Source organism: Oncorhynchus gorbuscha, linkage group LG03 (genome assembly GCF_021184085.1).
Source record: "Oncorhynchus gorbuscha isolate QuinsamMale2020 ecotype Even-year linkage group LG03, OgorEven_v1.0, whole genome shotgun sequence".
NCBI classification, from domain to species: domain Eukaryota; kingdom Metazoa; phylum Chordata; class Actinopteri; order Salmoniformes; family Salmonidae; genus Oncorhynchus; species Oncorhynchus gorbuscha.
The window spans coordinates 81,648,959-81,661,293 of record NC_060175.1 but is presented as its reverse complement, the minus strand read 5'-3'; the positions used below and the strand labels follow the sequence as shown (position 1 = coordinate 81,661,293).

General features: G+C 41.0%; 1 protein-coding gene across 5 annotated transcripts in view; it reads left to right on the top strand.

The window, feature by feature from the left end:
* nfascb (neurofascin homolog (chicken) b) overlaps positions 1-11,605 on the top strand; it is a 28,398-nt gene extending 16,793 nt beyond the window's left edge. For 4 of the 5 annotated variants that reach the window (XM_046344003.1, XM_046344002.1, XM_046344000.1 and 1 more), the window contains 17 exons: positions 334-445; positions 520-683; positions 805-952; positions 1,678-1,802; positions 1,991-2,092; positions 2,252-2,449; positions 2,619-2,689; positions 2,818-3,040; positions 3,182-3,297; positions 3,527-3,737; positions 3,861-3,983; positions 4,106-4,279; positions 4,385-4,516; positions 7,957-8,026; positions 8,464-8,475; positions 8,771-8,809; positions 8,913-11,605. In XM_046344003.1, coding sequence (XP_046199959.1) covers positions 334-445; positions 520-683; positions 805-952; positions 1,678-1,802; positions 1,991-2,092; positions 2,252-2,449; positions 2,619-2,689; positions 2,818-3,040; positions 3,182-3,297; positions 3,527-3,737; positions 3,861-3,983; positions 4,106-4,279; positions 4,385-4,516; positions 7,957-8,026; positions 8,464-8,475; positions 8,771-8,809; positions 8,913-9,168 — 2,276 coding nt within the window. In that variant the 3' untranslated portion in view covers positions 9,169-11,605. The remainder of the gene's footprint in view (positions 1-333; positions 446-519; positions 684-804; positions 953-1,677; positions 1,803-1,990; positions 2,093-2,251; positions 2,450-2,618; positions 2,690-2,817; positions 3,041-3,181; positions 3,298-3,526; positions 3,738-3,860; positions 3,984-4,105; positions 4,280-4,384; positions 4,517-7,956; positions 8,027-8,463; positions 8,476-8,770; positions 8,810-8,912) is intronic. The other variant, XM_046344004.1, reaches the window with a different exon arrangement.
* Positions 11,606-12,335: the final 730 nt, after the last annotated feature.

Here is a 12,335-nt window from a genome sequence, read left to right as displayed (position 1 = left end):
TTAAATCTGAATTTAGAGAACTGCATTTTAAAATGGAATCTGAATGCGTTTGAGAAGTTGAATATATGAAACTTAGATAAACTTGAAATGATAGTTTGTAAACTGGATATTCAGACAACTAAATGTATAAATATTGAATTTAAATGTCAATTTGTCATTCATTAAATTCAGTTTCAAATCATGAAACAAAAGATCAATTTATACATTTTGTGATTTAATTTGTGCAAAATTCAAAATTATACAATTTCTGTTGGCACTAAAATCGCTCCACAGCCAGGAATGAAGATAAAAAGTATATGTGAGTTGTCTAATGTCTCATCTTCTTCTCTGCAGATGCAACGCCACGTATCCTTAGGCCTAGGACTGACCTGGTGAAGGTCATTGAGGGCAGACGCGCCTGGCTAGACTGCCGCTATTTTGGCTCGCCCGTGCCTGATCTGCGCTGGTGAGAACATGTTTATGATGCTCTTCTCTCGTGTGTGTATGCATGTGTATAACTGACTACCTGTTTTTTCACAGGTCTAAGTATGGACTGGGCAACCTGGAGGGGAATCGCTTTAAAGTGCACAGCAACGGGACACTACAGATCAAAGGCACCCGTATGGATGACCAGGGGACATATCTGTGTATTGTCAGCAACGTAGCAGGACGAGATGAAAACCAGGTCAAACTAGAAGTCAAAGGTGAAAGCCTTATAATAGATTTACTGTAACACTTTGCTTCTGCATGTCATCCAATCCAGAGTTACACTGTTCATGGATCACATTGCAGGTGTTCTCATGATCCTTATCCTCTCTTTTTCAGAGTCCACCAAAATTCTCAAACGCCCAGATAATATGAGAGTCCTCCGGGGGACTGATGTCCGGTTGGAGTGTAAGGCCCAACATGACCCCACGGTCGCCGTCACCACCACCTGGCTGAAGAACAAACAGTTCCTCATCATAGGCTGGAGGTGAGCCTGAATATGACTACTTGTCCTTGTAACCATTGTAACAATGGGGTTATAGTTATAGCTAACCAGTGGTGTAAAGTACTTAAGTAAAAATACTTTAAAGTACAACTTAAGTAGTTTTCTTTAGGTACTTTACTATTTATATGTTTGACTACTTTTACTTTTACTTCACTACATTCCTAAAGAAAACAATGTACTTTTTACTTCATACATTTTCCCTTACACCCAAAAGTACTCGTTCATTTTCAATGCTTAGCAGGTCAGGAAAGTGGTCCAATTCACTCACTTATCAAGAGAACATCTCTGGTCATCCCTACTGCCTACTACTTACTACTTAGCTTCGGCTGTTGGAGGTCCTGACGAACAACGTCCAGAAAAAGCACCCTGAGTGAAAAAGTTGAATGAAAAAAAGTTGAGTGAGGGAAAAAACTAAGATATAAACGGTAATTAAAAAGTAAAAACCGTAAAGTTGTCAGGTAGCAAAGTAAAGTTGGCAACAAAACGCACAAAACGCACAGCAAAACGTAAACAAGTCCTGCAAGTTGTGACCGGAAATGGCTTCACACTGATTGAAGTGGATTTCGATGACTGTAGCTAACATCAAATTAACAGAGTTATAGTCTATATCTGAGTATAACTAAAGGCTAAATGGTGAATAGTTCAACTGAATTTGTCAAGATGACTTCGTAATAATAACAGTATTGTGTCCTTTTAATTATGTCCAGGCTGTCGCTGGATGAATCAACTCTGGTCATCACAAATGTCAATAGAGGAGACGAGGGCAATTACACCTGCATCATCAAGACTGAGATGGACAAGAACACTGCCTCCGCCCGCCTGGTGGTGATGGGTAAGGACTATAACTTGACACTTAGTTAACATACATAGCTACAGTACATACACTGTGTTTCGGCAATCGCATTACATGTTATGTAATGTTAATTACATTGCATTATGTAAGAGTAGCAGATAAATACTTCATAAGCATGCTGTATGTTTTTGGAATTTGCATCAAAAGTTTCCTTACCTTCCTCCCAGATCGTCCAGACCCCCCTACAAACTTGCAGTTGTCGGACCCCTTTGAGCGCAGCGTCAGGCTTACCTGGACCCCTGGAGATAGCAATCACAGTCCTATCAAAGGTAACAGCTCTACCCTACTGTCTACACCTCAGGAGCAGGACATCCAGAGTAAACATAGGCCTGGATTCAGGCCACGTATACGTCATATTTTCATTGAAATAGTCAGTTAGCTACCATCAACTGAAGGAATCAGTGTGTTCTTCTGGGCTTTTCCTCCAGAAAACCTGGTGCAGTATGATGATGACGACTGGTTACCTTTCAAGTGGAGAAACCTTTCCACGTACCCTGGAAACCTGAACTCTGTCATTCTGCAACTGTCACCATTCATTATCTATGAGTTTAGGGTCATTGCTATCAATGACATTGGTATGAGTAAACCCAGTCGCTCGTCAGCCAACTTCCAGACTGGTGGAGCACGTGAGTATTTCATGCTTGATGAGTTTGATAATGTGATATGAATAATGGATTTCCCATTGGCTTCATTAATTGTATTAAACAGGAACACAGGTGACAATTATCTTTCATATTAAAAAAATTGGACCATGAGCTTTCCCAAAATAATCTGTGTACTTGCTATGATTCTCAGCTCCAGACGCCATCCCTAAAAACATCCAGGGAGTGGGAACATGGAGAAACAACATGATGATCAGCTGGGAGGTGATACATTCAAAGTGTTTTCAAAAGCTAATTCTCCATTCATTCGTTTGTAACTCAATGTTTATTCAATGAAGAATAACAACTTTTATTCCGTACAATTGAACTTCCGTGTCTGGTATGGGAAAAAGGCATTAAACAACAGAGAGTGGAACGGTCCCCACCTAAAGTACTTGGTGTGGTGGAAACGGAGGGATTCCAGGGAGGAGTGGAAGAACGCTACCACTTGGTGGTGTAAATACTACATCTACGACACAGACACCTTCACACCATACGAGATAAAGGTCCAGGCTGTCAATGACTTTGGGATGGGCCCAGAGTCCCCTGTCATCATAGGCTACTCTGGAGAAGACCGTGAGTATGACCTCCCATCCCTTCCTGCAGATACAGAGACACTTTTTTATATACATTTACAGGTAGCTATAGACCTAGATCGATCCATATCATATTTAGCCATACCGTAGTGAATTACAACTTCCTCCTGGTGTCTCTCAGGTCCCACTGCTGCCCCCCTCAACCTGCGTGTGTCCAGGATAGAGGCCACTAAGGTCACCGTGCACTGGGACCCCGTGGCTCGCAGCAGCATCATGGGAGAATTGAAGGAATACAAGGTTAGACTAATGGGAATAGGTGGCCTGTTTAGTTTCTGGTTTTCAATTCCAAGTGTGACAATCTGTTCTGACAAGTAGAGATCCAGGCGAAATTGTTATTCATTAGGAGAGAGGTGGAGGAAGAGCCCTTCACACACTGGCTGCATGAATGAATAAATGGATGAATGAGGGAATAAACGACAGATCAAAATAGAGAACGAATGCATGTGTTGTGTCCCCCCTATCCCAGGTCTACTTCTGGCGAGACAGTAGCCAGCTGAGGTGGCTGAGTGTGAGCAGGGCCATGAAGTCGAAAGCCTTTCCAGCCAGCGGGCCGCGTCTCTCTGGTGTCCTGCCGGGACTCATCCCTTACAGCAACTACAAGATGTACATAGTGGTGGCCAACAACCGATACGAGGGACATCCCAGTAACACCATAGAGTTCTCCACTCCAGAGGGAAGTAAGGAAGAGGACTGCGGTGCTGTATTAGATGTGGCAGACACTTTTTCTGTCAGGGTTATTTTCCTAATCATGTATTTACCAGTGTTTATTCTCAGACTTGACCTCTGATCTATGTCTGTAGCACCCTCTGCTCCAAGATCCTTCAGAATCCAGCAGAGACATTTGGACATGATCTGGGTGGACTGGGACACTCCTGCAGAGCCCAATGGCATCGTCACCGGATACATACTCAAATATCAGACAGGTAGGATGACTTACTCATAAGCCAGGTGAGCAAATAAGGTACAGTATCTACAGTAAGTACAGTAGCTGCATGTCTCTTAACCATACGTTCTCATGGCTCACTACTGTGCACTCTCTCTACAGTGAACGCAACTCAGGGGGAAGAATTGCACGTTGAGGGATTTCCCCCAAACACCACCAGTTTTGCTGTTCGCAGATATGATCGCTACACCCGCTATAGATTCACCATAGCAGCACAGACTAGAATCGGGGTAGGAGAGTGGTACACAGAGGAATCACCCCATTATACAACTGAAGGTATAACACTGCAGGTCAACCACAGCACACAATTACAAGCCATTAAACATCCACACATCTGCATTTGATCATGACAATTAATCATATGTGTGTGTTTACATACAGCTTATGCTCGGGAGCAGGTGGACCTCTCCACTCAGGGCTGGGTAATTGGTGTGATGTGTGCTGTGGCTCTCTTCGTGCTCATCCTGCTGGTCGTCTGCTTTATCAAAAGGAGCCGAGGGGGCAAATACCCAGGTACTGTAGCAATACTGTAGTCCACAAGACTTCTCCATTAAAGGACTAACATTCTTAGATGGAGAGACAGACCTAATACTCAGTGGCATGTCCAGGGGGTGCCCTGAAATTCAGATCCGATAGGTTGTCTCAGAATATATTTATAATTTTTACCTAGAAAAATAACCAAACAGCAAGATCCATCGGTCTCACCGGAGAAAGCATTTGAGCAAAACAGTGCCCTTTTTTCTTAGTATGTGTAGCCCATATATCTGATGCTGTCTGGACAAAAAGAGTTCAACTCAATGCTTTCAACTAAAATGTGTATTCCGCATTGAATCCAACCCCTCTGAATGAGAGAGGTGCAGGGGGTTGCTTTAACTGACATCATCAGCGCCCGGGGAGCAACTGCCTTGCTCAAGGACAGAACGGCAGATTTTTTCCACCTTGCCGGCTCAGGGATTCAAAACCTCAACCTTTCAGTTACCGGCCCAACAATCTTAACCACTAGACTGGGCTACAGATACTACAACAGAGGGTTGTTGTTTGCCTCACTCAGATGCTTTCTATAGTGAAATAGATTCAGCCTCTTACGAATTGACTGGAAAAGTATGAAACACGGATCGTCATGAATAAGAAATCATTGTACGTTTCGTTTCTTTTTTATTGTACATTTTTTGAGGGAGGCTGGCCTAGTTTTTTAAAGTGATTTGTTTGACAATCAGATGACAACATCATAACTAGTTGTGTTCATGACTCATTAAAAGGTAATACATTGTTACAGTTAAATTACATGTCTTTACTCTAAAGAGGGGGTCCCCAATTACATTAAGCCGTGGGTCAATTTTTGTCTTTGAGCGCATGGTTGTGGGGCTGGAACATACAGTGGATTTGAAAAGTATTCAGATCCGTTTTTTCACATTTTGTTAGGTTACAGCCTTATTCTAAAATGTATTAAATAGTTGTTCTCATCAATCTACACACAATACCCCATAATGACAAAGCAAAAACCGTTTTTTTAAATATATTTTTGCAAATTTACAATAAAAAAAATCTACTTTAATATCACATTTACACAAGTATTCAGACCCTTTACTCAGTATTTTGTTGAAGCACCTCTGGCAGCAATTGCAGCCTTGAGTCTTCTTGGGTATGACGCTATAAGTTTGGCACACCTGTATTTGGGGAGTTTCTCCCATTGTTCTCTGCAGATTCTCTCAAGCTCTGTCAGGTTGGATGGGGTGCTTCGCTGCACAGCTATTTTCAGGTCTCTCCAGAGATGTTTGATCGGGTTCAAGTCGGGGCTAAGGCTGGGCCATTCAAGGACATTAAGAGACTTGTCCCGAAGCCCTTCCTGCATTGTCTTGGCTGTGTGCTTAGGGTTGCTGTTCTGTTGGAAGGTGAACCTTCGCCACAGTCTGAGGTCCTGAGCACTCTGGAGCAAGTTTTCATCAAGGATCTCTCTGTACTTTGCTCTGTTCATCTTTCCCTCGATCCTGACTGGTCACTCTAACAGAGCTCCAGAGTCTCCTAGTCTCTGCCGCTTGAAAAACATCCCCACAACATGATGCTGCCACCACCATAATTCACCATAGGGATGGTGCCAGGTTGCCTCCATGATGCTTGACAAAGTTTATTTGTCACGTGCGCCGAATACAACAGGTGTAGAACTTACAGTGAAATGCTTACTTACAGGCTCTAACCAATAGTGCAAAAAAGGTGTTAGGTGAACAATAGGTACGTAATGAAATAAAACAACGGTAAAAAGACAGGCTATATACAGTAGCAAGGCTATAAAAGCAGCGAGGCTGCATACAGACACCAGTCAGGCTGATTGAGGTAGTATGTACATGTAGATATGGTGACTATGCATATATGATGAACAAAGAGTAGCAGTAGCGTAAAAGAGGTTGGCAGGTGGTGGGTGGCACGACACAATGCAGATGGCCTGGTTAGCCAATGTGCGGGAGCACTCGTTGGTCGGCCCAATTGAGGTAGTATGTACATGAATGGTTTGTCGCAGCGCATAACAGGATTTCTTGTAAGCTTCCGGGTTAGAGTCCCGCACCTTGAAAGCGGCAGCTCTACCCTTTAGCTCAGTGTGAATTTTGCCTGTAATCCATGACTTCTGGTTGGGGTATGTAAGTACAATCACTGTGGGGACGACGTCCTCAATGCACTTATTGATAAAGCCAGTGACGGATGTGGGGTACTCCTCAAAGCCATCGGAAGAATCCTGGAACATGTTCCAGTCTGTGATAGCAAAACAGTCCTGTAGTTTAGCATCTGCTTCATCTGACCACTTTTTTAAATACAGAGTCACTGGTGCTTCGTGCTTTAATTTTTGCTTGTAAGCAGGAATCAGGATAGAGTTGTGGTCGGATTTACCAAATGGAGGGCGAGGGAGAGCTTTGTACGGGTCTCTGTGTGTGGAGTACAGGTGATCTAGAATTTTTTTCCCCCTGGTTGCACATTTAACATGTTGATAGAAATTTGGTAGAACTGATTTAAGTTTCCCTGCATTAAAAAGTTTCCCTGCATCTCCGGCCACTAGGAGTGCTGCCTCTGGGTGAGTGGTTTCCTGTTTGCTTATTTCCTTATACAGCTGACTGAGTACGGTCTTAGTGCCAGCATCTGTCTGTGGTGGTAAATAAACAGCCACGAAAAGTGTAGCTGAAAACTCTCTCGGCATGTAGTGTGGCCTGCAATTTATCACAATAAACTCTACTTCAGGTGAGCAAATTCTAGAGACTTCCTTAGATTTCGTGCACCAGCTGTTGTTTACAAATATGCACAGACCTCCCCCTCGTGTGCTGTTCTATCTTGCCGGTGCAGCATATATCCCACTATCTGAATATCCATGTCGTAATTCAGCCACGATTCCTTGAAACATAGAATATTACAGTTTGTGATGTCCAGTTGGTAGGATATTCGTGATCGTACCTCGTCTAATTTATTGTCCAATGATTGCACGTTGGCAAGTAGTATTGACGGTAACAGCAGCTTTCCCAGTCACCTTCTCTGGGTTCTGACCAGGCATCCGGCTCTTTGTCCTCTGTACCTGCATCGCTTCTTCTTGCAAAGAGTTCAATCTTGGTTTCATCAGAATAAATAATCTTGTTTATCATGGTCTGAAAGTCCTTTAGGTGCATTTTGGCAAACTCCAAGCGGGCTGTCATGTGCCTTTTACTGAGGAGTGGCTTCCGTCTGGCCAGTCTACCATAAAGGCCTGATTGGTGGAATGCTGCAGAGATGGTTGTCCCTCTGGAAGTTTCTCCCATCTCCACAGAGAAACTCTGGAGTTCTGTCAGAGTGACCATCGGGTTCTTGGCCACCTCCCTGATCAAGGCTCTTCTCCCTGATCAAGGGAAATGCGCCAAACCTAAGCTGAAGCATTCACCCATCACAATTGCTTATATTATATTTGGTCAAAGTAACAAGACAGAGAATTTTATTTTCAGTACGGGACAAGAAAGAAGTGACATTGGAGCCAGTGGATGACAAAGATCAGGAGGGATCATTTGACTATCGGTAAGCAATATAACAGAACTGTCTGAAAATCAACTGAGAAAACCTTGACTTGAGATAGGTATCAGTGGTACCAATGCAAGATTTGTGTAGGTCAAAGTAAACCACATATACCATGTATAATAATTTTGTGAAGTATTCCTCATCATGTCAGTTTCCCTTTAAGACAGATATGGTATCTAAATAATTCCACATGAACAGCGATCTACAGTCATATAAACATGTATTCATACGGTAATATGTCATGGTAATAATATTCAACATTGGGGGAAAAAATCATTTAATTCCCTAACAATATTGTACCATTTGGTGTTGTCATTATTTCAGAATAATGTATTTTTCCTGTTAACTCCACAATACTCCCCAATTGATCTCTCTATTCTGACTACTAATGTGTTCAAATTTTCATCCTTGTTCTTTTCGCCTTTGGACTACTGAAGGTCTCTGGAAAGGTATGATAAGACTAACACTGACAAGTTTACACCATTTTTACTCTATTATTTTGTATTATTTTACTTATATATTGACTTTATTTCATATTCATAACCAATAATCAGAAATCTGAACAACAACAATAAACAACATAAAAAAGGTCTGTCTACGATTCAACTTGTTGTCATTGTTGAAACAAATGAATGGTTTAAAGTGATTTGATTGAATGATCAACCATTTTAGGACATTTTATAGCAAAGTTCTTCAACACTCTCTCTCAACATAATTCCTTAACAATCTATTTTAATGTTTCAGGATAAGTCGTGTCACCACCATTCCCTACTCTGCCCGACGGTAAATATTATAACCAGTTAGTCTAGAACTGTATGCAGAAAGCTGTGAAGCCATAACCACAGCTGCTGAAGCATATCCTCTGATATTGTCCTTTTTCTTCCAGGGAGGAAGAGACTAAAGTTGGCAGGGGCCAGACGACAGTAGACACCATGATGAAACGGACAGATAGTGACGACAGTCTGGTGGACTATGGTGATGGACAGGAGATTGAGTTCAACGAGGACGGCTCCTTCATTGGCCAGTACACTGGACACAAGGAGAGGGATGACAGAGATACAGAGTTCAGTGAGAGCAGGAGCCAGGAAGCCCACTCCCCGATGGCTAACTCCCCCATGAGCCCCATCTATTCATTTGCATAAGGAAACAAGACGTACAATGGGTGTTACACTCAGACTGGGTCCGGAATGAACATTGCCCACTAGCGCCTCTATAAACAGTTGTATATGCGGATCAGACTGGGTCTGGAATGCCCACTGCCCACTAACTGGGGGACACAGGTGCTCCCAAACAAATCCACCATCTTCTTCAATCCAGGCACACAAGATGATGTGGTTGGAGCCTGGTAGTGTTCCTCTATTCTCATGCTCTGCATTGACACTGGGTTGGTGCTGTAAATGCAATACAGCAGCAATTTAACAAAAATATGAAGGTTACAGTTACAGTCTGGTTACAGTTACAGTTATGAAGTTGTAAAAAGTACATGCTTTTCAGGTGTATTTTGTGGGTGTGGAAGTGCATGCGTACATGTTGATGTGCGTGTGTAATATTCCTACTAATGGAGAGATATTGACTGAACATTAGGCAGAGGGATACATTGATAAGTTTATCATGTTGATAAAAGCAGTGACACCTGGTAGAGAAACTATTTATATGATAAATATTATTTATATGATGATTTATATGACAGTGGGAGAAAAATATTAATTAACGATTCACTGCTAAGTCACTGGTTTAGGCCTGGCAGGATTGCTAAGGATCCTTTTAAGTTAATCTCCACCTGATGGCAGTAAATATAGTACCACCTTTAGGGCTCTGTGCCCTTGACTTGTTTGTCTGTTGCTTTGTCTAAACATTGTTCTGTGATTCTTGGCTGATGTTGTTATCGGTATGATGACACATTGTCATTGTGTACACACATTTCAGGACTGTGGGCTGTTTCAACATCTTTCATAGCTAGACAGATGTCATCTGTAGCCTTGAAAATGTCTGGACAGCAAATGGTCTACTTTTGGGTGTGAGCAGAAAGTGTAAACACAGACATATCCGTAATATCCCTAAACATATCCCTAATCAATGTCTATAGGACCATACCGTACCTTTTTGTCCCCTGTGCACTTTAATTTTTACGAGGAATTTGTGTAATTGTAATGTGGTGAGCTACAGTATTTAGAAGTTGTAAATGCTATGATATTATTTAATCATTTATTTACTTTCTGCTTATTATTAATATTCCTTGTAATTTTGACAATATTAACTGATAGAGATTTACCTTGTACTCATGGTACTCTAATTAATACACAAATAGATTAAAACACTGTTCTAATGACATGAAATGCTCAAGGCCAGCTGCATTTTTCCATCATGAGTAATAGTGTTGAAAGTACAATATGGAGGAGCAGCGGTACAGTATCATCATGTTCTCAAATGATATGATGCACACGACATACTGTATATTAACCTTCCAGTCAGGGACTATGAATCTGCAACATCGTCAGTAACATTAGTGGGGGAAAGCTGACAGGTGATTCAGAGCTGTATTTCAGACATAGTTTAGTTTTTTTAACTGTAAATTGTCTCTCCCCTTAATAACCCAGCACTTGTGCAGTGCCTTCAGAAAGTATTCACACCCCTTGACTTTTCCACATTTTGTTGTTACAGCCTGAATGTTAAATGGATTAAACTGAGATGTCGTGTCACTGGCCTACACACAACACCCCATAATGTCAGTGGAAATGTTTCTTCAACAAATTAATTAAAAATGAAAATGTTGAAATGTCTTGAGTCAATAAGTGTTCAACCTCATTGCTATGGTAAGCCTAAATACGTTCAGGAGTACAATTTTGCTTAACAAGTCACATAATGAGTTGCATGGACTCTGTGCAATAGTGTTTAACAGGATTATTTAATGACTTCTAAATCTCTGTACGCCACGCAAACAATTGCCTATAACGTCCCTCAGTCGTGCGTTTCAGTGAATTTCAAACACAGATTCAACCACAAAGACCAGGGAGGTTTTCCAATGCCTTGCAAAGAATGGCAAATATTGGTTGATGAGTAAAACATGTAAAAGCAGACATTGCATATCTGTTTGAGCATGTGAAGTTATTCATTACACTTCAGATGGTGTATCAATACACCCAGTCACTACAAAGATACAGGCGTCCTTCCTAACTCAGTTGCTGGAGAGGAAGGAAACCACTCAGGGATTTCACCATGAGGTCAATTGTGACTTTAAAACAGTTAGAGTTCAATGGCCGTGATAGGAGAAAACTGAGGATAGGGATCAACATTGTCATTTCTACACAATACTAACCTAAATGACAGAGTGAAAAGAAGGAATTATATTCCAAAACATACATCCTGTTTGCAATAATGCACTAAAGTAAAGCTGGAAAAAATGAGGCAAAGAAATCAACTTTATGTCTTGAATACAAAAGTGTTATGTTTAGGGAAAATACAACACAACACATCACTAAGTACCACTATTCATATTTTCAAGCATAGTGGTGGCTGCATCATGTTATGGGTATGCTTGTCATCGGCAAGGAGTGGAAGGTTTTTAGGATAAAAAATAATTAGAATAGACCTAAGCACAGACAAAATCCTAGAGAAAAACCTGGTTCAGTCTGCTTTCCAACAGACACTGGGAGACAAATTCAATTTTTCTGCAGGATAATAATCTAAAACACAAGGCCAAATATACACTGGAGTTGCTTACAAAGACGACATTGAATGTTAGGCCTAGTTACAGTTTTGACTTAAATCAGCTTAAATCTATTGCAAAACTTGAAAATGGCTGTCTAGCAATGATAAACAACCAACTGGACAGAGCTTGAAGAATTTGTCAAGAATAATGTGCAAATATTGTACAATACAGCTATGCAAAGCTCTTAGAGACTTACCCAAAAAGGCTCACAGCTGTAATCACTCCCAAAGGTGATTCTAACATGTATTGACTAAGGGGTTTGAATACTTTCTAATCAAGAGATATTAGTATTTTATTTAATTGTTTTACAAATGTTACAATTTTTCTTACACTTTGACATTACAGTTTTTTGTGATGATAATATAAAAGACAAATACATTTGAATTCCCCCTTGTAACACAACAAAATGTGGGAAATGTCAAGGGGTGTAAATACTTTCTGAAGGCACTGTTGATATCTAATTGATTGTCTATTTAGTTCATAGAGCTCTTATTATGTTGTGTCATGCTATCACAAGTGTTGCTACATGAATAAAGTGCTTATTTTTCAATCTCAAGTATTGTAGTACATTTAGTATACATTGTTTACATTTAATTTATT